Source organism: Gadus macrocephalus, chromosome 5 (genome assembly GCF_031168955.1).
Source record: "Gadus macrocephalus chromosome 5, ASM3116895v1".
NCBI classification, from domain to species: Eukaryota; Metazoa; Chordata; class Actinopteri; order Gadiformes; family Gadidae; genus Gadus; species Gadus macrocephalus.
In genome coordinates, this window is record NC_082386.1 from 20,886,484 (window position 1) to 20,913,983 (window position 27,500).

At 42.9% G+C, this 27,500-nt stretch overlaps 2 protein-coding genes across 2 annotated transcripts in view; both read right to left on the reverse strand.

Moving 5' to 3' along the window:
* The window catches only part of LOC132457425 (LBH domain-containing protein 2-like), a 6,641-nt gene extending 6,474 nt beyond the window's left edge, over window positions 1-167 (reverse strand). Inside the window, exon 1 of the mRNA XM_060051725.1 lies at window positions 1-167. This exon is cut by the window's left edge and continues 6 nt beyond it. The gene's annotated coding sequence lies outside the window, so the exon portion shown is untranslated.
* Window positions 168-257: 90 nt separating this feature from the next.
* The window catches only part of LOC132457211 (neuroblast differentiation-associated protein AHNAK-like), a 29,440-nt gene continuing 2,197 nt past the window's right edge, over window positions 258-27,500 (reverse strand). Inside the window, exons 2-7 of the mRNA XM_060051288.1 lie at window positions 21,503-21,552; window positions 20,877-20,984; window positions 19,751-19,858; window positions 18,543-18,696; window positions 17,241-17,401; window positions 258-16,678 (exon numbers count right to left, since the gene is read on the reverse strand). Of these exons, the coding sequence (XP_059907271.1) occupies window positions 866-16,678; window positions 17,241-17,401; window positions 18,543-18,696; window positions 19,751-19,858; window positions 20,877-20,984; window positions 21,503-21,552 (16,394 nt within the window). The 3' untranslated portion in view covers window positions 258-865. The remainder of the gene's footprint in view (window positions 16,679-17,240; window positions 17,402-18,542; window positions 18,697-19,750; window positions 19,859-20,876; window positions 20,985-21,502; window positions 21,553-27,500) is intronic.

Here is a 27,500-nt window from a genome sequence, read left to right on the forward strand (position 1 = left end):
TGCCAGGTGTGTTGAAAGTTCTCCACCTTTATGTTTACAATCCGTGTCTCTCTAGTAAGAAGCAAGCCGGATCTTTCTAGGTAGATCTTTGAGCTGAGACTCTCGACGAATAGCTGAACTCTGGTTCACCCTAGTGGTAGAAGCAGAACTTTACACCTCCCCTAGTGGTAGAAGTAGAACTCCACACCTCCCCCACTTTACACCCAGGCCTCCCTATCTGCATTTACAACCGCAACCGAGAAAGCCAGGAGACGTAAAACCGTTCATTCATTTATTGAATATTACTTTGCGACACGTTGATATAACCCATATCAAATTAAAAATAGAAAAGTAAACAAAAATAAACTCCAATGTTTATTAAAAGGGTTACATGTAAAACTGAAAAAAAATGATTAAGGCAAATTAACTTTAGATTAAGAACATGAAGCAACATTGTAATTATTAGGTATTTTACTGAAGCTATTAAAGCTATTTAATTATCTTTAATGCGTACATCTTGCCAAACACGTATGCAATTTAGGCGTGGTCCGAGCATAATTCACAGTGATCTAATAAACATTGTTACGATTATTATATTTCTGCAATCATTAGATAGAGATATTATAGAGATTCTGCTGGAAAAGCACTTGAGTACAATGTATATTTACACCTTTATTGTGATGCAAGTGCACTTTATGAGTCATTCTATTTTCAGGTCTATGACTTTGATTATCTATGATATTCTCTCAGATTAAGACATTGAACAGATTGAAGTACACAAACCAACGTAGAACTACTGCATTTGAGCCTTTCTGATGATTAGATCATTTTTTTTCTGTTTGCTCCTCTGCTGCCAAGGTAAACGGTTAGCTACTAACATATCTCCTTATGGGTGAGCTCCTTCAAAAAACCTCATCTTCTCCGAGTGAACTGTGTCTCTGAGCCGCTTTACGGAGCCAGCCGTATCCTCTGCGACGGGTTCCACTTGGTCCCCCGATCCGGTCAGCTGCTGGGTTATGACCACCGTTCCCCTGCTCAGAGTCCTCATTTCCTGGCTGGAGACTTCCCTGGTGATGTGTCTCTCCACGCTGGCGACGCCTGAGTGTTCTTGGGGCGCTCCTTCAAACCACGACGTAGCCTCTCTGAACTCAGGGTTCTTGGACATCTCCAAAGGGGATTGGACATTGAAGTTGGTGAGAATTGTGCTTTTCTGCACTTGTGGTGTCGCCTGGATATTGGATCTGATGACATGAATTTGATCAGACTCCAACTTGAGAGTGTCCACAGAAGAAGAGGAAACTCCTGAAGACAGGATGGTGAACACCTCTGGAAGGTTGTGTTCAAATGAGATCTGCGCACTCCTCGTAGTGGAGGTGATGATGGTGCTGTGAAGAGCACCCAGTTCCACAGCAGCATCAGGTCCACTGTATGTGACAGTGACCTTGGGTGGGGATGTGAAGGACACACCTGTGTGCTCACTCGTGGCCGTAGAGCTGGCGTCGGCGAAGGCATCAGAGGACTGAATAGAGCCGGCTGTGCTCAGATCCTCATCCAGGCTCTCGGGGCTCCTCCCCGGAGGAGTGGAAAATCCAAACCTGGGGAACTTGAACAGACCAACTGGCTCGGGATTTGGTAGAGTGTAGTTTTGTATTTTTGGTTGGGATTTAATAACGTCTTTGTTTGTGAGAGATATTTCCTCATTTGAGGGGGGAGGATTTCTTTCCATTTCTTCTGTAGATGAAACATTAGATTCATCATCTATAAATTTAACTAGTTCCTGAGGTTCAGCTTTGGTTTCTAATTGATCATCTTTGCACACTGTATCAACAGGTAAGTATTCATCTTCAGGTTTAGCTTTGGAAAAGCTGAGTGTTGGCATCTTAAATGAAGGAAGTTTGAATTTGCTTGGTGAGCCATTGACTGGACTGACAGTATCCGGATTTTGAGAATCAGCGTTTGGAGCTACTGTTTTTATATCGTGGCTTGGAAACATAATATCATCTTGACACTTTGGTTTACTAGTTTGTAACTCAGCGTTCAGATCCCTTGTCTCCATATCCTGGCTTGTAACCTTAATACCCACTGGAATGGTTTGTTCCCAAGTTTTTATCTCTTTGTCCTGTTTCTCAACCTCCTCAGTGACGATTGGAGAGGCCAAGACATTGGTCTCTATTCCAGATCCCACAGCAACATTCAGCACCATTTTTGTCTCCATTTCGGGAGATTTATAACCAGTCTCTTTTACACTTTGTTTTGAAAATGAGAATCTTGGTAAAGAAAACCATGATTTCTTCACTTTCACATCTTCCTCTGGTGTACAAACTTCTAAGGCTGTCAAGGTGGCAGAAGCCTTTCCCACTTCCTTATCTACCTCTGCTTCTTTTCCCTGGAATTCATCTCTTTTTGACAAATTTAAATCAAACTCTGGCTGCGTTAGATTTTCTGGCTCTTTTGGCTTTAAGTCTTTTCTGCCAAGATATGTCCCTGTGGTCTTTGTCATATTTACAGATGGAGCCTCAATACAAACGCTATGTGTGGTAACTTCAAAATGTCCTTCAATCTCAGAACCTTGACCTTCAACCTCAGAGATTTCCATTTGCCTCATCTTATCTCTTAGAAGAAAACCGTCCAGCTCTTTCATATTGGCATCAGTCTCGTGATCCTTACTGCTAGCTTTTGAAAAAGAAAACCTTGTTGTTTTCAAATTAGTCTCCAATTCTACAGAGGGAAGTGCCTCTACTAAAAAGTCTCTTTTTTTCCCCTCGCCTTCATCATCTGAAGAATGGATTTCTTTTTTGGTGTCGGGTAATCGAATACCAATCTGATGAGATTCAACAGAAGCATTTATGCCCTGGTCTTTGGTCTTTGAAAATGAAAAGGATGGAAATGACCAGCCAGCCTGTTTCACTGAAACATGATCCTCTTTTGCACATGCCCCTGGTTCCCCAAATGCTTTAACTTCAGAAACAGCCAATTCTGGCATTTTTGATTTGACATCGAAATCTTCGGTATCTGGCTTTGACACACTGAAATCCCCTTCTGGTCCTTTCACTTTTGACATTGAGGGACCCAGATTTGCCATTTTAATCTTGCTTCCTTTCCCCATTCCATCAGGTCCTGTACTTTTCAGATCAATTGAAGGTCCTTCAACTTCAACTGTGGGTGCCGTGATGTCCACTGTGGCTTTAGGGATGTTCAGTTCTGCATCAAATTTGATTTGTTTGTCAACTTCAGGTATTTCTGCAGTGATGCTTGGAGATCCTGTTCCAAATTTGGGAAGTTTGAATTTAGGCATTTTAAATGTGGATGAACCGTCAAAATCTTTTGTATCCACCTCAGGCCCTTTCATTTCTAATTTAGCTGATGGTAGTTCAACACCAGTTAGGGTAACGTCAGCTTTAGCTTTTGGTAACGTTATGTTAACATCTGGCTTGGATAAACTGAAATCAATATCTGGTCCTTTGACCTTTGGCATTGAAATACCAAGATTTGGCATTTTAAACTTGCCTCCTTTCCCTGTACCATCGATGCCGGTACTCTTAAGATCTATGGAAGGTCCTTCAATATCCACATTGGGTGCTGTTATTTCCAACTTTGCTTCAGGAATGTTCAGCTCTCCATCTAATTTAATTTCTTTCTCCACCACAGGTATTTCCACAGAGATATTTGGTGAAGCCGCTCCAAATTTGGGAAGTTTGAATGAAGGCATTTTATATTTGGATGGAGAACCTTTACCATCTTTTAATTTTAGATCAATCTCAGGCCCTTTAACTTCTACCTTAGTGGAAGTTAGTTCAACGTCAGGTAGGGTAACGTCAGCTTTGGCCTTTGGTAATGTTATGTCCACATCTGGCTTGGACACACTGACATCAATATCAGGTCTTTTGGCCTTTGGCATTGAAATACCAAGATTTGGCATTTTAAACTTGCTTCCTTTCCCTGTACCGTCAATTCCTGTTCTCTTAACATCTATGGAAGGGCCTTTAATATCCACATTGGGTGCCGTTATTTCCACCCTTAATTCAGGAATGTCCAGCTCTCCATCTAATTTAATTTCTTTTTCCACCTCAGGTATTTCCACAGACATATTTGCTGAAGAAGCTCCAAATTTGGGAAATTTGAATGAAGGCATTTTATATTTGGATGGAGAACCTTTACCATCTTTCAATTTTAGATCAATCTCAGGCCCTTTAACTTCTACCTTAGTCGAGGTTAGTTCAACGTCAGGAAGGGCCACTTCATATTTAGCTCCTGGTATTGTAATGTCCATCTCTGGCTTTGAAACATTGAAATCCACTTCCGGTCCTTTCACTTTTGGCATTGAGAGACCCAGACTTGGCATTTTAATCTTGCTTCCTTTCCCCATTCCATCAGGTCCTGTGCTTTTCAGATCAATGGAAGGTCCTTCAACTTCAACTTTGGGTGCCGTTATGTCCACTGTGGCTTTAGGGATGTTCAGCTCTGCATCAAATTTAATTCGATTGTCAACTTCAGGCATTTCTGCAGTGATGCTTGAAGAACCTGTTCCAAATTTGGGAAGTTTGAATTTAGGCATTTTAAATGTGGATGAACCATCAAAATATTCCGTCTCAATCTCAGGCCCTTTAACTTCTACCTTAGCTGATGGTAGTTCAACATCAGTTAGGGTAACGTCAGCTTTAGCTTTTGGTAACGTTACGTTCACATCTGGCTTGGATACACTGACATCAATATCTGGTCCTTTGACCTTTGGCATTGAAATACCAAGATTTGGCATTTTAAACTTGCTTCCTTTCCCTGTACTGTCAATTCCTGTACTCTTAAGATCTATGGAAGGGTCTTCAATATCCACATTGGGTGCTGTTATTTCCACTCTTGCTTCAGGAATGTTCAGCTCTCCATCTAATGTAATTTCTTTCTCCACCTCAGGTATTTCCACAGACATGTTTGCTGAAGAAGCTCCAAATTTGGGAAATTTGAATGAAGGCATTTTATATTTGGATGGAGATCCTTTGCTATCTTTCAATTTTAAATCGATCTCAGGCCCTTTAACTTCTACCTTAGTCGAGGTTAGTTCAACGTCAGGTAGGGCAACTTCATATTTAGGCTCTGGTAATGTAATGTCCACTTCCGGCTTTGATAAATTGAAATCCACTTCTGGTCCTTTCACTTTTCGCATTGAGAGACCCAGACTTGGCATTTTAATCTTGCTTCCTTTTTCCATTCCATCAGTGCCTGTGCTTTTCAGGTCTATGGAAGGTCCTTCAACTTCAACTTTGGGTGCCGTTATGTCCACTGTGGCTTTAGGGATGTTCATTTCTGCATCAAATTTTATTTGTTTGTCAACTTCAGGCATTTCTGCAGTGATGCTTGAAGAACCTGTTCCAAATTTGGGAAGTTTGAATTTAGGCATTTTAAATGTGGATGAACCATCAAAATCTTCCGTCTCAATTTCAGGGCCTTTAACTTCTACCTTAGCTGATGGTAATTCAACATCAGTTAGGGTAACGTCAGTTTTAGCTTTTGGTAACGTTACGTTCACATCTGGCTTGGATACACTGAAATCAATTTCTGGTCCTTTGACCTTTGGCATTGAAATACCAAGATTTGGCATTTTAAACTTGCCTCCTTTCCCTGTACCGTCGATGCCGGTACTCTTAAGATCTATGGAAGGTCCTTCAATATCCACGATGGGTGCTGTTATTTCCACTTTTGCTTCAGGAATGTTAAGCTCTCCATCTAACGTAATTTCTTTCTCCACCTCAGGTATTTCCACAGAGATTTTTGGTGAAGCAGCTCCAAATTTGGGAAATTTGAATAAAGGCATTTTATATTTTGATGGAGAACCTTTACCATCTTTTAATTTTAGATCAATCTCAGGCCCTTTAACTTCTACCTTAGGAGAGGTTGGTTCAACGTCAGGTAGGGCAACTTCATATTTAGCCCCTGGTATTGTAATGTCCACTTCCGGCTTTGATAAATTGAAATCCACTTCTGGTCCTTTCACTTTTGGCATTGAGAGACCCAGACGTGGCATTTTAATCTTGCTTCCTTTTCCGATTCCATCAGTGCCTGTGCTTTTCAGGTCTATGGAAGGTCCTTCAACTTCAACTTTGGGTGCCGTTATGTCCACTGTGGCTTTAGGGATGTTCAGCTCTGCATCAAATTTGATTTGTTTGTCAACTTCAGGCATTTCTGCAGTGATACTTGAAGAACCTGTTCCAAATTTGGGAAGTTTGAATTTAGGCATTTTAAATGTGGATGAACCATCAAAATCTTCTGTCTCAATCTCAGGGCCTTTAACTTCTACCTTAGCTGATGGTAGTTCAACATCAGTTAGGGTAACGTCAGCTTTAGCTTTTGGTAAGGTTACGTTCACATCTGGCTTGGATACACTGAAATCTATTTCTGATCCTTTGACCTTTGGCATTGAAATACCAAGATTTGGCATTTTAAACTTGCCTCCTTTCCCTGTACCGTCGATGCCGGTACTCTTAAGATCTATGGAAGGTCCTTCAATATCAACGATGGGTGCTGTTATTTCCACTTTTGCTTCAGGAATGTTAAGCTCTCCATCTAACGTAATTTCTTTCTCCACCTCAGGAATTTCCACAGAGACTTTTGGTGAAGCAGCTCCAAATTTGGGAAATTTGAATGAAGGCATTTTAAATTTGGATGGAGAACCCTTACCATCTTTTAATTTTAGATCGATCTCAGACCCTTTAACTTCTACCTTAGGAGAGGTTAGTTCAACGTCAGGTAGGGCAACTTCATATTTAGACTCTGGTAATGTAATGTCCACTTCCGGCTTTGATAAATTGAAATCCACTTCTGGTCCTTTCACTTTTGGCATTGAGAGACCCAGACTTGGCATTTTAATCTTGCTTCCTTTTCCGATTCCCTCAGTGCCTGTGCTTTTCAGGTCTATGGAAGGTCCTTCAACTTCAACTTTGGGTGCCGTTATGTCCACTGTGGCTTTAGGGATATTCAGCTCAGCATCAAATTTGATTTGCTTGTCAACATCAGGCATTTCTGCAGTGATGCTTGAAGAACCTGTTCCAAATTTGGGAAGTTTGAATTTAGGCATTTTAAATGTGGATGAACCATCAAAATCTTCCGTCTCAATCTCAGGGCCTTTAACTTCTACCTTAGCTGATGGTAGTTCAACATCAGTTAGGGTAACGTAAGCTTTAGCTTTTGGTAACGTTACGTTCACATCTGGCTTGGATACACTGAAATCAATTTCTGGTCCCTTGACCTTTGGCATTGAAATACCAAGATTTGGCATTTTAAACTTGCCTCCTTTCCCTGTACCGTCGATGCCGGTACTCTTAAGATCTATGGAAGGTCCTTCAATTTCCACATTGGGTGCTGTTATTTCCACTTTTGCTTCAGGAATGTTAAGCTCTCCATCTAACGTAATTTCTTTCTCCACCTCAGGTATTTCCACAGAGATTTTTGGTGAAGCAGCTCCAAATTTGGGAAATTTGAATGAAGGCATTTTAAATTTGGATGGAGAACCCTTACCATCTTTTAATTTTAGATCGATCTCAGACCCTTTAACTTCTACCTTAGGAGAGGTTAGTTCAACGTCAGGTAGGGCAACTTCATATTTAGACTCTGGTAATGTAAGGTCAACTTCCGGCTTTGATAAATTGAAATCCACTTCTGGTCCTTTCACTTTTGGCATTGAGAGACCCAGACTTGGCATTTTAATCTTGCTTCCTTTTCCCATTCCATCAGTGCCTGTGCATTTCAGGTCTATGGAAGGTCCTTCAACTTCAACTTTGGGTGCTGTTATGTCCACTGTGGCTTTAGGGATGTTCAGCTCTGCATCAAATTTGATTTGCGTGTCAACTTCAGGCATTTCTGCAGTGATGCTTGAAGAACCTGTTCCAAATTTGGGAAGTTTGAATTTAGGCATTTTAAATGTGGATGAACCATCAAAATCTTCCGTCTCAATCTCAGGGCCTTTAACTTCTACCTTAGCTGATGGTAATTCAACATCAGTTAGGGTAACGTCAGCTTTAGCTTTTGGTAACGTTACGTTCACATCTGGCTTGGATACACTGAAATCAATTTCTGGTCCTTTGACCTTTGGCATTGAAATACCAAGATTTGGCATTTTAAACTTGCCTCCTTTCCCTGTACCGTCGATGCCGGTACTCTTAAGATCTATGGAAGGTCCTTCAATTTCCACATTGGGTGCTGTTATTTCCACTTTTGCTTCAGGAATGTTAAGCTCTCCATCTAACGTAATTTCTTTCTCCACCTCAGGTATTTCCACAGAGATTTTTGGTGAAGCAGCTCCAAATTTGGGAAATTTGAATGAAGGCATTTTAAATTTGGATGGAGAACCCTTACCATCTTTTAATTTTAGATCGATCTCAGACCCTTTAACTTCTACCTTAGGAGAGGTTAGTTCAACGTCAGGTAGGGCAACTTCATATTTAGACTCTGGTAATGTAAGGTCAACTTCCGGCTTTGATAAATTGAAATCCACTTCTGGTCCTTTCACTTTTGGCATTGAGAGACCCAGACTTGGCATTTTAATCTTGCTTCCTTTTCCCATTCCATCAGTGCCTGTGCTTTTCAGGTCTATGGAAGGTCCTTCAACTTCAACTTTGGGTGCTGTTATGTCCACTGTGGCTTTAGGGATGTTCAGCTCTGCATCAAATTTGATTTGCTTGTCAACTTCAGGCATTTCTGCAGTGATGCTTGAAGAACCTGTTCCAAATTTGGGAAGTTTGAATTTAGGCATTTTAAATGTGGATGAACCATCAAAATCTTCCGTCGCAATCTCAGGGCCTTTAACTTCTACCTTAGCTGATGGTAATTCAACATCAGTTAGGGTAACGTCAGCTTTAGCTTTTGGTAACGTTACGTTCACATCTGGCTTGGATACACTGAAATCAATTTCTGGTCCTTTGACCTTTGGCATTGAAATTCCAAGATTTGGCATTTTAAACTTGCCTCCTTTCCCTGTACCATTGATGCCGGTACTCTTAAGATCTATGGAAGGTCCTTCAATTTCCACATTGGGTGCTGTTATTTCTACTTTTGCTTCAGGAATGTTCAGCTCTCTATCTAATGTAATTTCTTTCTCCACCTCAGGTATTTCCACAGAGATATTTGGTGAAGCAGCTCCAAATTTGGGAAATTTGAATGAAGGCATTTTAAATTTGGATGGAGAACCTTTACCATCTTTCAATTTTAGATCAATCTCAGGCCCTTTAACTTCTACATTAGTCGAGGTTAGTTCAACGTCAGGAAGGGCCACTTCATATTTAGCTCCTGGTATTGTAATGTCCATCTCTGGCTTTGAAACATTGGAATCCACTTCCGGTCCTTTCACTTTTGGCATTGAGAGACCCAGACTTGGCATTTTAATCTTGCTTCCTTTCCCCATTCCATCAGGTCCTGTGCTTATCAGATCAATTGAAGGTCCTTCAACTTCAACTCTGGGTGCCGTAATGTCCAATGTGGCTTTAGGGATATTCAGTTCTGCATCAAATTTGATTTGTTTATCAACGTCAGGCATTTCTGCAGTGATGCTTGAAGAACCGGTTCCAAATTTGGGAAGTTTGAATTTAGGCATTTTAAATGTGGATGAACCATCAAAATCTTCCGTCTCAATCTCAGGGCCTTTAACTTCTACCTTAGCTGATGGTAGTTCAACATCAGTTAGGGTAACGTCAGTTTTAGCTTTTGGTAACGTTACGTTCACATCTGGCTTGGATACACTGAAATCAATATCTGGTCCTTTGACCTTTGGCATTGTAATACCAAGATTTGGCATTTTAAACTTGCCTCCTTTCCCTGTACCGTCGATGCCGGTACTCTTAAGATCTATGGAAGGTCCTTCAATTTCCACATTGGGTGCTGTTATTTCCACGTTTGCTTCAGGAATGTTAAGCTCTCCATCTAACGTAATTTCTTTCTCCACCTCAGGTATTTCCACAGAGATTTTTGGTGAAGCAGCTCCAAATTTGGGAAATTTGAATGAAGGCATTTTAAATTTGGATGGAGAACCCTTACCATCTTTTAATTTTAGATCGATCTCAGACCCTTTAACTTCTACCTTAGGAGAGGTTAGTTCAACGTCAGGTAGGGCAACTTCATATTTAGACTCTGGTAATGTAAGGTCAACTTCCAGCTTTAATAAATTGAAATCCACTTCTGGTCCTTTCACTTTTGGCATTGAGAGACCCAGACTTGGCATTTTAATCTTGCTTCCTTTTCCCATTCCATCAGTGCCTGTGCTTTTCAGGTCTATGGAAGGTCCTTCAACTTCAACTTTGGGTGCTGTTATGTCCACTGTGGCTTTAGGGATGTTCAGCTCTGCATCAAATTTGATTTGCTTGTCAACTTCAGGCATTTCTGCAGTGATGCTTGAAGAACCTGTTCCAAATTTGGGAAGTTTGAATTTAGGCATTTTAAATGTGGATGAACCATCAAAATCTTCCGTCTCAATCTCAGGGCCTTTAACTTCTACCTTAGCTGATGGTAATTCAACATCAGTTAGGGTAACGTCAGCTTTAGCTTTTGGTAACATTACGTTCACATCTGGCTTGGATACACTGAAATCAATTTCAGGTCCTTTGACCTTTGGCATTGAAATTCCAAGATTTGGCATTTTAAACTTGCCTCCTTTCCCTGTACCATCGATGCCGGTACTCTTGAGATCTATGGAAGGTCCTTCAATTTCCACATTGGGTGCTGTTATTTCCACTTTTGCTTCAGGAATGTTCAGCTCTCTATCTAATGTAATTTCTTTCTCCACCTCAGGTATTTCGACAGAGATATTTGGTGAAGCAGCTCCAAATTTGGGAAATTTGAATGAAGGCATTTTAAATTTGGATGGAGAACCTTTACCATCTTTCAATTTTAGATCAATCTCAGGCCCTTTAACTTCTACATTAGTCGAGGTTAGTTCAACGTCAGGAAGGGCCACTTCATATTTAGCTCCTGGTATTGTAATGTCCATCTCTGGCTTTGAAACAATGGAATCCACTTCCGGTCCTTTCACTTTTGGCATTGAGAGACCCAGACTTGGCATTTTAATCTTGCTTCCTTTCCCCATTCCATCAGGTCTTGTGCTTATCAGATCAATTGAAGGTCCTTCAACTTCAACTCTGGGTGCCGTAATGTCCAATGTAGCTTTAGGGATATTCAGTTCTGCATCAAATTTGATTTGTTTATCAACGTCAGGCATTTCTGCAGTGATGCTTGAAGAACCGGTTCCAAATTTGGGAAGTTTGAATTTAGGCATTTTAAATGTGGATGAACCATCAAAATCTTCCGTCTCAATCTCAGGGCCTTTAACTTCTACCTTAGCTGATGGTAGTTCAACATCAGTTAGGGTAACGTCAGCTTTAGCTTTTGGTAATGTTATATCCACATCTGGCTTGGATACACTGAAATCAATATCTGGTCCTTTGACCTTTGGCATTGTAATACCAAGATTTGGCATTTTAAACTTGCCTCCTTTCCCTGTACCATCGATGCCGGTACTCTTAAGATCTATGGAAGGTCCTTCAATATCCACATTGGGTGCTGTTATTTCCACCTTTGCTTCAGGAATGTTCAGCTCTCCATCTAATGTAATTTCTTTCTCCACCTCAGGTATTTCCACAGAGATATTTGGTGAAGCAGCTCCAAATTTGGGAAATTTGAATGAAGGCATTTTAAATTTGGATGGAGAACCCTTACCATCTTTTAATTTTAGATCGATCTCAGGCCCTTTAACTTCTACTATAGTAGAGGCTAGTTCAACGTCAGATAGGGCAACTTCATATTTAGACTCTGATAATGTAATGTCCACTTCCGGCTTTGATAAATTGAAATCCACTTCTGGTCCTTTCACTTTTGGCATTGAGAGACCCAGACTTGGCATTTTAATCTTGGTTCCCTTCCCCATTCCATCAGGTCCTGTGCTTTTCAGATCAATTGAAGGTCCTTCAACTTCAACTTTGGGTGCCGTAATGTCCACTGTGGCTTTAGGGATGTTCAGCTCTGCATCAAATTTGATTTGTTTGTCAACTTCAGGCATTTCTGCAGTGATGCTTGAAGAACCTGTTCCAAATTTGGGAAGTTTGAATTTAGGCAATTTAAATGTGGATGAACCATCAAAATCTTCTGCCTCAATCTCAGGCCCTTTAACATCTACCTTAGCTGATGGTAGTTCAACATCAGTTAGGGTAACGTCAGCTTTAGCTTTTGGTAACGTTATGTTCACATCTGGCTTGGATACACTGAAATCAATATCTGGTCCTTTGACCTTTGGCATTGAAATACCAAAGTTTGGCATTTTAAACTTGCCTCCTTTCCCTGTACCGTCGATGCCAGTACTCTTAAGATCTATGGAAGGTCCTTCAATATCCACATTGGGTGCCGTTATTTCCACTTTTGCTTCAGGAATGTTAAGCTCTCCATCTAACGTAATTTCTTTCTCCACCTCAGGTATTTCCACAGAGATATTTGGTGAAGCAGCTCCAAATTTGGGAAATTTCAATGAAGGCATTTTGTATTTTGATGGAGAACCTTTACCATCTTTTAATTTTAGATCAATCTCAGGCCCTTTAACTTCTACATTAGTCGAGGTTAGTTCAACGTAGGGTAGGGAAACTTCATATTTATCCTCTGGTAATTTAATGTCCACCTCTGGCTTTGATGCATTTAAATCCACTTCTGGTCCTTTCACCTTTGGCATTGAGCCCAGACTTGGCATTTTAATCTTGCTTCCTTTCCCCATTCCATCTGGTCCTGTGCTTTTCAGATCTATGGAAGGTCCTTCAAAGTCAACTTTTGGTGCCGTAATGTCCACTGTGGCTTTAGGGATGTTGAGCTCTGCATCAAATTTGATTTGTTTGTCAACTTCAGGCATTTTTGCAGTAATGCTTGAAGATCCTGTTCCAAATTTGGGAAGTTTGAATTTAGGCATTTTAAATGTGGATGAACCATCAAAATCTTCCGTCTCAATCTCAGGGCCTTTAACTTCTACCTTAGCTGACGGAAGTTCAACATCAGGTAGGGTAACGTCGGCTTTGGCTTTTGGTAGCGTTATGTCCACATCTGTTCTGGATACATCGAAATCAATATCTGCTCCTTTGACCTTTGGCATTGAAATTCCAAAATTTGGCATCTTAAACTTGCTTCCTTTCCCTGTACCGTCAATGCCTGTACTCTCAAGATCTATGGAAGGTCCTTCAATATCCACTTTGGGTGCTGTTATTTCCACTCTTGCTTCAGGAATGTTCAACTCTCTATGTGATATAATTTCTGTCTTCCCCTCAGGTATTTCCACTGACATATTCGTTGAAGTAGCATGAGAACCTTGACCATCTTTTACTATTAGATCAATTTCAGGCCCTTTAACTTGTACCGTAGTTGATGTTTCTTCAATTTCAGGTAGGTTAACTTTAGCTTTACCCTTTGGTAATGTAATGTCAACCTCTGGCTTTGATACAGTTAAATCCACTTCTGGTCCTTTGACTTTTCTCATTGAGAGACCCAGACTTGGCATTTGAATCTTTCTTCCTTTCCCAATACCCTCAGAACCTGTGCTTTTCAGATCTATTAAAGGTCCTTCAAAATCAACTTTTGGTGTTGTAATGTCCACTGTGGCTTTAGGGATGTTCAGCTCTGCATCAAATTTGATTTGTTTGTCAATGTCAGGCATTTCTGCAGTGATGCTTGAAGATCCTGTTCCAAATTTGGGAAGTTTGAATTTAGGCATTTTAAATGTTGATGAACCGTCAAAATCTTCTGTCTCAATGTCAGGCCCTTTAACTTCAACCTTAGTTGATGTTAGTTCAACATCAGGTAGGGTAACTTCATATTTGGCCGCTGGTAATGTTGTGTCCACCTCTGGCTTTGATACATTGAAATCCACTTCTGGTCCTTTCACTTTTGGCATTGAGAGACCCAGACTTGGCATTTTAATCTTGCTTCCTTTCCCCATTCCATCAGGTCCTGTGCTTTTCAGATCAATGGAAGGTCCTTCAATTTCAACTTTGGGTGCTTTAATGTCAACTGTGGCTTTAGGGATGTTCAGCTCTGCATCAAATTTGATTTGCTTGTCAATTTCAGGCATTTCGGCAGTGATGCTGGAAGATCCTGTTCCGAATTTTGGAAGTTTGAATTTAGGCAATTTAAATTTGGATGAACCATCAAAATCCTCTGTCTCAATCTCCGGCCCTTTAACTTCTACCTTAGCTGATGGTAGTTTAACTTCAGATAGGGTAATGTCAGCTTTAGCCTTTGGTAACGTTATGTCCACATCTGGCTTGGATACACTGAAGTCAGTATCTGGTCCTTTGACCGTTGGTGTTGAAATACCAAGATTTGGCATTCTTATTTTCGTTGTCCGTCCTTCAAATACAGCCCCTTTCATGTCTACATGGGTTGTCTCGTCAACGTCTGGCCCCTCAATAGATGCATTCAGCTCAACTCCTTCAATATTTATTTTTTTGTACATTTCATGTTCTTCTGATGTTATATTTTGGGTGTAGGATCCACTTGTTCTACTTTTGAACTTAGTCATTTTCCATGTTGCGGAGGTCCTCTCACCATCCTTGTCTTCGGGTTCAATCTGAGATTGTTTGACTTCTACCTTCGATGACCCCTCTGGTGATGTTATATCCATATCTGGCTTGGACACACTTAAATCAACTTCTGTCCCGATCGCTTTTGGCATAGAGCAACTCAGACTTGGATTTTTGAATTTGGTTCTGTGTCTTTCAAGTTCAGTTTCTGTGGGTTTAGCCATAACTCTAGGAGGCCCTTCATCAACGTTAAGTGTTGAGAGATTTAGTTTTGGTAAGGCAATGTCAAGATCAGGGAATCTGATGTCTGGTTTTGCAACTCCAAAGTTCGTGAAGAGCCTTTTTGCTTTGTCGGTTTTTTTTGGACTGGTCAAATCCTTGTTGTTGGCTTTGTTTTGGCCTGTGTATATTCCAGATGACCATTCAAAAGCATCCTCCTTTGTAGCATGTCCTTGTACATGGGTTTCTTCACTTCTACTTTCTTCTCCATGTATTAAAATATTCTCTCTTTTGTGTCCCTTAGTCTGCATTTCAACACTACTTAAGTCGCCTACTTCCTTGTTTTCCTTATTCATCTCTACTTCAGTCTCAGTAAAAATGTCATGAGAAACTAGATTGGCAGCGTTAATATTTGGCAGTTGGACTTTAGTCCTGCTCAGAGTCAGCTCTTCCTTTGTCTTGGTATCTGACATTTTGGTGGGAGTCCCGTGTGTTTTTACAGTTATTCTTTGTGCATTTGCATCTATCATTGTAATCTCTTCAATAATAGGGACTCCATCCGTGTCAACTTGAGGCAGCTTAAAACCGGGCAATTTTGAAACTGCTTCTTTGACACTTTTAACATCAATGGACATTTGTACCGTTTCTGCATTAAGTTCTTCAATGCCAATCATTGCCAACCCCTTAGGATCTTTAGTGCCTTGTTTCTTCCTCCCTGCTGAGGATGCATCCTCCATACCTGGTATCTCCATCTCCTCCCGTTTGGGAAGTTGTCTTTGGGAAGGACAGGATAGCCTTTCATAAGGATCTTGCTTTGGACCCTCTGTTACAATTTTTACTGAAACCTTCTTATCCTTTACATCTGTTTTTTCTATTATGTCTTCCATTCCAATGTCAGTAAACCCAACTGTGGGGAGTTTAAACGGGCTTCTCTTCGTGTCGGTTTTCTGTTTAGACCCCTTTGATAGCTTTTCAGCTTCCTTCTTTGGTTTCTCTTTTCCTATCCTTGGAGATATCTTTGAAATGCCTACATCTGACGTGTCATAGGAAAATTCCACCTTTTGCAGATCTTTTCCTTCCTGGCTTGGCTTGGGTGCAGAGATGACCTCAAAACCTTTACCGGCAGTTAATTGTGTATCAGTGTTGATTGCAATTTGTGGCCACTCTACTTGTGATGGTAATGTTTTTGTAGCATCCAAGTTTTTATTTGCAGTAGGGTCTGGTACATCAACGCTTCCCCCAAGTGTCTGTAGTCTTTTTGGGGAGGATTTCGCTTTAACATCTTGTTTGTGTGATTTATCTTTTCCCTTAATTTTCATTTTCAATTCAGACTTTTCTTTCTTCTTCTTTTTCTTTCCGCTGGGTGACATGTGGGCGGTGGGACTATCTTGCCCAGCCAGAGCCGCAGTGATGTCTGCAGTCTTCAGAGTGCTGTCCACACTGATGAGCTCCACTCTGTGGTGGGGGGATTCAGGCTCGGCCATGTCAGCCATTCCTTGCTCAACCTTCAGCTTGCAGCTGTCAGGGATTTTGAATTGATGTGTTAAATAGGCCGGAGGGGATGCAACCTGCCGCTCTGGGGAGTCTGGGGGTGAGATCTCCTTCATGGGGTCCTCATTGACTCCGTTTAAGGGAGCAGTGGTCAATGTATCTGTGTCATGGTCTGCCTTAGCACTTTTACTACCCTTGTTCTTTGAAAGGTTCAGCTTTACCTTATGCTTCTTCTTCCCTTTCAGTGCTTCCTGTGATTTGATAGGGGTGTCAGTATCACTGGTGGTGGGGCTCAGCTCAAGTCGGGTCTGATCCTCGGCCTCCGAGGTGCTGTGGGACCTCCTGAAGTGGGACTTCTTTCTGCCTTTCCCCAGAGAGGGGAACTTGGGCCATGAGATGCGAGCATCGCTAGGCCTCTTAGTTTTCCTTTGCTCTCTCATCTCTGGTGAGGTCACCTCTTCCTCCTGTTGAGGATTGATATGGAATCACATGGAAACATTTATTTGATTAATTATAAGCATATTTCATCCAGCCAAATGTACCCAATGTGAATATGTAAGTGTGATTGTGTAACGGCGGGCTCTCGGGCAGCACACCGCCAAGCAGCAGTTCCCAGGATTGGAAGGTGAGGGCTCCAATCTCATTCAAACATATTTGTGTTTGTGAATTATAGTGGGAGATTGGGACAGTCCCATACTGTGAATTGCTGCTTGTGCTCAAATACATGGCAAGCCATTATTTTTTTTACAGAGAACCAAATATTGTGAACTCCTAAAACTAAACTCTGAGTGGTATAATTGTCGTATCAGTGTTTCAGCTACAATGATATACTAAAATACCCTGTCACAACACAAGATATACATCAACACTTGTAGTGGTTTCTCTTTATTTAAATTCCCATTCATGGTTGATAAGCTAATGATAGCTAGTGTCAAGTACATACAGTTTCTGTTTGGGTTATGCGGGTTGGAGTCCTGAGTGGGCCAAGCCTCAGAAGCAGGTCTGGAGAGATCAGAGAATAGTTACCTGAATGGTCTCGGGATGGCCGTCGGGGTCTTCTTCAGGCACTTCTTGCTTGCGTTTCAGGCACAGCTTAACCTTGTAGGCCTGCGCATGTTCCATGATCTGCAGGGCGTCTTCGTACGACACATTGTCAAAGTACACAGTGGCACTCAGGATCTGGTCCCCTGTGTGATGAGACGCATAAAGCCAAGACCATTGTTACCACATTTAAACTACTATACCAGGTACACCGTCCCTTTCAGGTACAATATATACCAGGTTTAACCTACTATACCAGGTATAACCTAAAGTACCAGGTATAACCTACTATACCAGGTATAAACTACTATACCAGGTATAACCTAATATACCAGGTATAAACTACTATACCAGGTATAACCTAATATACCAGGTATAAACTACTATACCAGGTATAACCTACTATACCAGGTATAACCTAATATACCAGGTATAACCTACTATACCAGGTATAACCTAATATACCAGGTATAACCTACTATACCAGGTATAACCTACTAAACCAGGTATAACCTACTAAACCAGGTTTAACCTACTATACCAGGTATAACCTACTATACCAGGTTTAACCTACTATACCAGGTATAACCTACTATACCAGGTATAACCTAAAGTACCAGGTATAACCTACTATACCAGGTATAAACTACTATACCAGGTATAACCTAATATACCAGGTATAAACTACTATACCAGGTATAACCTACTATACCAGGTATACCCTACTATACCAGGTATAACCTACTATACCAGGTATAACCTAATATACCAGGTATAACCTACTATACCAGGTATAACCTACTATACCAGGTATAACCTACTATACCAGGTATAAACTACTATACCAGGTATAACCTAATATACCAGGTATAACCTACAACGACAGCTCTCACCTTCTATAGCAGGTATAACCTACTATACCAGGTATAACCTACTATACCAGGTATAACCTACTAAACCAGGTATAACCTACTAAACCAGGTTTAACCTACTATACCAGGTATAACCTACTAAACCAGGTATAACCTACTATACCAGGTTTAACCTACTATACCAGGTATAACCTACTATACCAGGTTTAACCTACTATACCAGGTATAACCTACTATACCAGGTTTAACCTACTATACCAGGTTTAACCTACTATACCAGGTATAACCTACTATACCAGGTATAACCTACAACGACAGCTCTCACCTTCTATACCAGGTATAACCTACTATACCAGCTCTCACCTTCTATAGCAGGTATCCCTCCCCTGGTCTGATGTCATCCTGAGACTCTCACCTTCTTTGACGCTCAGGTTCTTGAAGGCCGGGGACTCTGGGACCACCTGCGTGATGAAGATCCCGTCCCTCCCCCCCCCACCGACGATCAGACCCTCCGCTCCCCCGTCCTCAGCCGTCTTCACGATCACCTCCGACTCAGGGCTGTGAACTTCCTGAAATGATGTCAAACATGAGCCCTATGGGGTCTGGCAACCAGGGACCCCGCCGTCAGTATCTGGGTTCAGATCCCACTCTCTGGCGTCCACTCGTCGGCTCAGGGGTACGGTCTACAGGGGTACGGTCTACAGGGGTACGGTCTACAGGGGTACGGTCTACAGGGGTACGGTCTACAGGGGTACGGTCTACAGGGGTACGTCTACAGGGGTACGGTCTACAGGGGTACGGTCTACAGGGGTACGGTCTACAGGGGTACGGTCTACAGGGGTACGGTCTACAGGGGTACGGTCTACAGGGGTACGGTCTACAGGGGTACGGTCTACAGGGGTACGGTCTACAGGGGTACGGTCTACAGGGGTACGGTCTACAGGGGTACGGTCTACAGGGGTACGGTCTACAGGGGTACGGTCAACAGGGCAGACAGCGGACTCTTTTGGGTAGAGAAGCATCAGCTAAATGACGAAATAGTGGAGACAAAATAGTAGATATTTTGTCTCCACTATATAGAAATATGATATGACATAATTAAATACATAGTATGATATAGAAAGAATATACTGTATATACAATATAGAATATACTATATACAATATAGAAAAGGGTTAGGGTTAGTTCTACATACTATGTACCACATAGTATGTAGAACATACTATATACTTCTTCCACATACTATGTAGAACGAAGTACGTTCTACATACTATGTGGTACATAATATCTAGGACATACTACATACTTATCCTACATACTATGTAGTGTAGAACATACTATAAACTTGTACCACATACTATGTAGAACAAAGTATGCTCGACATACTATGTGGAACATAGTTTGTAGAACATACTACATACTTATACTACATACTATGTAGAACATACTATATACTTTTACCACATACTATGTAGAACAAAGTATGTGCGACATACTATGTGGAACATAGTTTGTAGAACATACTACATGCTTGTACCACCTACCATGCTGAACATAGTTTGTTGTATAAACGGTCACTCTGTGATATACGTCGTCCCTGCGGAGGCAGCAGGAGGTGCTCACCTTCAGTTTGCTCATCTTGGAAGACGAGCGCTTGTCGAACAGCGAGCCGAGACCAGACCTTTTCCCGCCTTTTCCACCCTTCTTCTGAAGGTCATGCTCTGCTCCGCCCTAAGGTCAAATATAGGGTCAGGGTTAACCTGAGGTCAAATAATACACAGGTGCAGAACAGGTTGAACATTGTGTCCAAGCGGCCCCAGGCGATAGAGTTGATACAGTAATGCACACGTTGGCATAACAGCACCGTGACTCATCGTGAGCTGCAGCCCCTCCAATGGAACACAGCGATCAGCGGTCCAGGCTAAAGGTCACCTTAATACAATTTGAATGCGCTTTTATTTTGATACATAATCCTGAGTCATCAGGCCACAGTGGGACTATCTGTTTTCATGGCCAATGAAAAAGCTTTTAGGATTTTTATGTTTCCCCCTCCAAAATATATATCAGGCAATAATATTGATTGAATGCGACTACTTGCTCTTTGGGTGCGTGTGTGTGTGTGTGTGTGTGTGTGTGTGTGTGTGTGTGTGTGTGTGTGTGTGTGTGTGTGTGTGTGTGTGTGTGTGTACGTAAGTGCATGCGCGTGTGTATGCGCGTGTGTATATGCGTGTGAGTGTGCGTGTGAGTGTGCGTGTGTGTAGAACAATGACTTTGGATTTTGGTTTGAAGAAAAAAAACTTTTGAGGAGAGGAGGTGTTAGAGAGTAGAGGAGGTGATAGAGAGTAGAGGAGGTGGTAGAGGAGGTGGTAGAGGAGGTGGTAGAGAGTAGAGGAGGTGGTAGAGGAGGTGGTAGAGAGTAGAGGAGGTGGTAGAGGAGGTGGTAGAGAGTAGAGGAGGTGGTAGAGAGTAGAGGAGGTGGTAGAGGAGGTGGTAGAGAGTAGAGGAGGTGCTAGAGAGTAGAGGAGGTGGTAGGGGAGGTGTTAGAGAGTAGAGGAGGTGGTAGAGAGTAGAGGAGGTGGTAGAGGAGGTGGTAGAGGAGGTGCTAGAGAGTAGAGGAGGTGGTAGAGGAGGTGGTAGAGAGTAGAGGAGGTGCTAGAGGAGGTGCTAGAGAGTCGAGGAGGTGGTAGGGGAGGTGCTAGAGAGTCGAGGAAGGGTTGAGGGCAGAGGAGGTGGTAGAGGAGTTCTGCACCTCCTTGTCGCTGTCGGAGAAGCCGGCTGCCTCGGGGAACTCGTCCACAGGGGAGGATCCTTGAGGTCGCGGCCGCTTCTCCTCCACCTCGGACGGCTCGTCGTACAGCTGGGGGTCACAGGGCAGGGTCAGGGCCCACCGACCTGGCACGACTAGGGCTTTGCTAAATCTGGGGCTAAACCTGGTTTATACCAGGACTAAACTCAGGGCTAAACCTGGTTTATACCAGGACTAAACTCAGGGCTAAACCTGGTTTATATCAGGACTGAACTCAGGGCTAAACCTGGTTTATATCAGGACTGAACTCAGGGCTAAACCTGGTTTATACCAGGACTAAACTCAGGGCTAAACCTGGTTTATATCAGGACTGAACTCAGGGCTAAACCTGGTTTATATCAGGACTGAACTCAGGGCTAAACCTGGTTTATATCAGGACTAAACCTGGTTAATACCAGGACTAAACTTGGGGCCAAACCTGGTTTATACCTGGACTAACTCAGGGCTATACCTGGTTTATACCAGGTCGAAACCTTGTCTATAACTCGTTTATGTATTTGATTTATTATATTATTTAACGGGTGAGTCAGAAGGAGTGCAGAACAGATGGTGGGGGGTACTGGTCTCACCGAGTCGTCTTCGGCCCCGGGCTCGCGTCCCTGTAACCTCCGACCCCCTGCTGAGTAATCACAACAGAGACAGCACAACATTACATCAAGCTTTGGAAGCTGTATTCATTTACACGTTTACAACCAAACCCCTCGAACCAGCCTTTAGAAATCCCTTCAGGTTTTTTCCGGGGTTGCTCTCCTGGAGAAGGAGCGATGCAGCTTCAGAAGGACGGTAGCTAGTGGGTTGGTTTGTCTTTCCATGAACAACAATGAATGAAGAAGCTCAGGGCTTACTAGTGTCAGGGTGATGATGTCCTATCATCATCTAACCCTCAGGGCTTACTAGTGTCAGGGTGATGATGTCCTATCATCATCTAACCCTCAGGGCTTACTAGTGTCAGGGTGATGATGTCCTATCATCATCTAACCCTCAGGGCTTACTAGTGTCAGGGTGATGATGTCCTATCATCATCTAACCCTCAGGGCTTACTAGTGTCAGGGTGATGATGTCCTATCATCATCTAACCCTCAGGGCTTACTCGTGTCAGGGTGATGATGTCCTATCATCATCTAACCCTCAGGGCTTACTAGTGTCAGGGTGATGATGTCCTATCATCATCTAACCCTCAGGGATAACTCCAGAGCTTAATGGGGATAGGATGTCCTGTAACCACCGAACCCTCGAGTAGAACTACTGTGCTAAGAGGGGTTAGGATGTCCGCTAACTCTAAGCCTGCGACACCAACTGGCTAAACACAACGTCACATTACTATCTAACAGAACCCTAGACACTTCATACAGAACAAGTGGATCTTACTATACTGAACAATTTGACGTTACACCAGCTTAGAGGAACCAGAGCTTAGAGGTACCAGAGCTTAGAGGTACCAGAGTTTAGAGGTACCAGGGCTTAGAGGTACCAGGGCTTAGAGGTACCAGATCTTAGAGGAACCAGAGCTTAGAGGTACCAGAGCGTAGAGGAACCAGAGCTTAGAGGTACCAGATCTCTGAGGAACCATGGTTTAGAGGAACCAGAGCTTAGAGGTACCAGAGCTTAGAGGTACCAGATCTTAGAGGAACCAGAGCTTAGAGGTACCAGATCTCTGAGGAACCATGGCTTAGAGGAACACATTTCAACTTTTTTCAAGTTCATTTTTTACATTAAGAGCATTTAGTAGACACTCTTATCCAAAGCGACTTACAATAATTACATTTGTAATAAGAAGGAGAAACAACAATATATCTCTGTGGGTACAGTAAGGATGTTCATAGAACCAGGTGCCAAGCACTAACAATCACTAGGTTAACCCATTCCCCGTACACCACAAAGATAGCTGGGATAAGATGCTACACAACTAGGTCCTACAACTAAGTGCAACATACAATAAGTGCGTACATTTAGTGCCGGGACGTACAACATATGGAGGGGAGGGAGAAAACAGAAAGCATGAATATTGACATCTTAAGTGAGAGTGTTTGTAGGAGTCAGCGGGTCTGAGCAGGAGATTATTTTGAGTTTTCCCGGAGCCGGATCCCAGAGGACCCAACCGATCCATTTTATAGATCCTGAATCAGCTTAAGTCTGGGACAGGGCTGGGAAGTGTGTTTCAAAAATCATTAGCTGGACTTGTGTTACATCATCATCCCTAAAACAAGTTAGGAAGGTGAGGACACGACCCTGTTATGTACCCGAAACACAGGAAATGGGTTTCTGAGTTCACAGTCTCTCTCTCTCTCTCTCTCTCTCTCTCTCTCTCTCTCTCTCTCTCTCTCTCTCTCTCTCTCTCTCTCTCTCTCTCTCCCTCTCTCTCTCTCTCTCTCTCTCTCTCTCTCTCTCTCTCTCTCTCTCTCTCTCTCCCCCTGTATCAAACTGAATATCTCTCTCTCTGTCTCTCTCTAAAACGGAATGTCTCTCTCCCTCAAAATAATGTCTCTCTCTCTCCCTCTCTCTCTCTCAAACTATAACTTTCTCTCTCTGTCTCACTCTCTCTCTTAAATTGAATGTCTCTCTCTCTAAAACTGAATGTCTCTTTCTCAAATTGTCTGACTCTCTCTCTCTCTCTCTCTCTCTCTCTCTCTCTCTGTCTCTCTCCCTCTCTCTAAAACTGAATGTCTCTTTCTCTAACTGTCTGACTCTCTCTTGCTCTCGCTCTCGCTCTCGCACTCGCTCTCTCTCTCTCTCTCTCCCTCTCAAACTGAATCTCTCTCTCTCTCCCTCTATTTCTCTCTCCAAATAACTCACCCCACCACTTGATGAACAATAATAAACCAACTCACCTCCAGAGGCTCTTGACTAGAACAGCAGATGTCCTGCTTCAGTCCAGGGATAACAGTGTTTCTACTGCGCTCTACTTGGCTCTACTACGTTCCCAGAGTCTTAACCTCAGACTGTGTGTTGAGCTGATGTTGCCCTGAGATGTTGAAGGTAGGAGTGTCTTCTAATCGGCTACCTTGGCTGCCTGATTTCATCAAGTAACTTGTGTGAACAGTCCACCCTTTAAGTCTCCCTTTATGTGTCCAGCCTTCAATGTGTGTGTTTGTATATCCAGCAATACACACGACTAAACATTACTAATACTACTGTACACTGCTACACACACTACTGCTAACTACTACACACTATTACACACACTACTGCTAACTACTACACACTACTACACACTGTTACACACACTACTGCTAACTACTACACACTATTACACACACTACTGCTAACTACTACACACTATTACACACACTACTGCTAACTACTACACACTATTACACACACTACTGCTAACTACTACACACTATTACACACACTACTGCTAACTACTACACACTATTACACACACTACTGCTAACTACTACACACTATTACACACACTACTGCTAACTACTACACACTACTACACACTATTACACACACTACTGCTAACTACTACACACTACTACACAATACCACGCACTACTACACACTACTACTACTACTAGTGCCAGGGTACGATGTCCTGTCACCACCTAACCCTCAGGGCTTACTAGTGTCAGGGTGATGATGTCCTATCATCATCTAACCCTCAGGGATAACTCCAGAGCTGAATGGGGATAGGATGTCCTGTAACCACCGAACCCTCGAGTAGAACTACTGTGCTAAGAGGGGTTAGGATGTCCGCTAACTCTAAGCCTGCGACACCAACTGGCTAAACACAACGTCACATTACTATCTAACAGAACCCTGCACACTCCTCCAGTGGTCGGTCTACGGGTCAGTTGGCAGGGCTCAGACCGGAACTCCCTTGCCAAATATTGACCATGAGGGTGCGGTCACAGGTTGATCAAAACTAATCAACAACCACCCTTTTAACATCCTCACCCTATTCCAAACACTGGTTTGGAATAGAACGGATGTCAATGGCGGGCCAGCTTCCCAATTTTTGAACGAGAACGTCTGTGTCTATTGTTTGGGTGTAGCTAGAGTTGTGTGGGTGGGGCTATGTCTTGTGTATGGGTGTAGCTAGTCATGTTGGCGGGGCTATGTCTTGTGTTTGGGTGTAGCTAGACTCCTGTAGGTGGGGCTGTATCTTCTGTATGGGTGTAGCTAGACTTGTGTAGGTGGGGCTGTATCTTGTGTATGGGTGTAGATAGACTTGTGTGGGTTCGGCTATGTCTTGTGGTCGGGTGTGGTTTTGGTCTTGTGGGTGGGGCTAGAGCCTTGCGATGGGTGGGGCTAGAGAGCCTTGCGATGGGTGGGGCTAGAGCCTTGCGATGGGTGGGGCTAGAGTCAAGTGGGAGGGGCCTTGTGTTTGGGTGGGGCTAGACACTGTGTTTACAGGTCCTTTTGACCCCTATGGGCTTCCTGCTTTGGGTTTTTGCTAATTGGCTAACGAGTAGTTAGCCTCTTCATTGCAGCTAAACTAATAAAAAACGGAGAAGCACAGAGAGTCTGTGTGTCTTACTTCTCAGTATTTTCAGCAAATCATCAGGAGACTCGAGCAACAGGGAGGTGAAGACAATTAGATTTAGGGCCTGGAAGCAGAGAGCACATGCTTCTTATCTGGTGAATCTAGTGAGGAGTGACTTAGGGTTAGTTAGTGTTAGGGTTAGGGTTAGTTTTATCTTCCTCTCTGCTAAAGAGTAAGGGTAAGCTAAAGAGTTAGGGATAGTTTAATCTCTTCTAAAGAGTGACAAAGCTTTTGGCTCAACTGGTGGCTGGGGGTTAAGTTGTCACCTAGTCCCAAGTCAAGAAGTCAACCCCAACTGGTTGATGGTTTTGAGGTTCATGACGTTGATTCATTGATAACAGTGCAGCACAGCTACAGACACCGGCCAATCAGCTGGCGGCCAATGTGACCGTGAGCCAATCACAGGCAAACACAATCAATAGTTGGGTTTTAAAGCACAAACTCATTCACCTGACAGTGGCTTACTCATTCACCTGACAGTGGCTCACTCATTCACCTGACAGCTGCTAATTCATTCACCGGACAGTGGCTCACTCATTCACCTGACAGCTGCTCACTCATTCACCTGACAGCTGCTAATTCATTCACCGGACATCTGCTCACTCATTCACCTGACAGCTGCTCACTCATTCACCTGACAGTGGCTCACTCATTCACCTGACAGTGGCTCACTCATTCACCTGACAGTGGCTCACTCATTCACCTGACAGTGGCTCACACATTCACCTGACAGACTTGGCAAAAAGAACAGACAGAAAGTGAATCAAACAAAAATAAGTAAGGTTAAATAAGTGAATAATACCAAGAAAATAAGAACGGTTCTGTTTTCTGTCCGTAGCTTGAGCCCTTTATATCTACATAGGTACGGCCATGTTTCTACAGGAGCCCCGAGCGAACAACCATAGGCTACAACCATGCCGAACCATTAACACCTCTATTCGCTATCTTACTTTAAAGCTATGACCCATAGTTTAACAGAATAATAAATAGCTAAAGAAGATGTATAAATCGATCAAGAAACCTCATCACTTGATACTTCTACTGGCAAGGGCTACTCAAGGCCCTAAGGAGCAGGTAGGGGTTAGACAGTACAGAGACAGGTCATTAAGGAGAAGGTAGGGGTTAGACAGTACAGAGACAGGTCATTAAGGAGCAGGTAGGGGTTAGACAGTAAAGACAGTTCATTAAGGAGCAGGTAGGGGTTAGACAGTACAGAGACAGGTCGTTAAGGAGCAGGTAGGGGTTAGACAGTACAGAGACAGGTCATTAAGGAGCAGGTAGGGGTTAGACAGTACAGAGACAGGTCATTAAGGAGCAGGTAGGGGTTAGACAGTAGAGAGAGGTCATTAAGGAGCAGGTAGGGGTTAGACAGTAGAGAGACAGGTCATTAAGGAGCAGGTAGGGGTTAGACAGTACAGAGACAGGTCATTAAGGAGCAGGTAGGGGTTAGACAGTACAGAGACAGGTCATTAAGGAGCAGGTAGGGGTTAGACAGTACAGAGACAGGTCATTAAGGAGCAGGTAGGGGTTAGACAGTACAGAGACAGGTCATTAAGGAGAAGGTAGGGGTTAGACAGTACAGAGACAGGTCATTAAGGAGCAGGTAGGGGTTAGACAGTACAGAGACAGGTCATTAAGGAGAAGGTAGGGGTTAGACAGTACAGAGACAGGTCATTAAGGAGCAGGTAGGGGTTAGACAGTACAGAGAGGTCATTAAGGAGCAGAAAGGGGTTAGACAGTAGAGAGAACCCCCCTTAAGTGTAACGGTTAGTGTTGTGTTTTGATTTTTGATTTGATTGAAGAAATGCAATTCAGACTTCCAATGGAAGCTTCTGGAGAGACAGACTCTCACACACACGCACACACGCCCTCGCACACACACACACACACACACCCTCACACACACTCCCTCACACACACACTCCCTCACACACACACACTCCCTCACACACACACACACACTCCCTCACACACACACCCCTTCACACACACACTCCCTCACACACACACTCTCTCATACACACTCTCTCACACACACACTTGTCCACCCTTCCTGGAACTTGGTGAGCTCACTC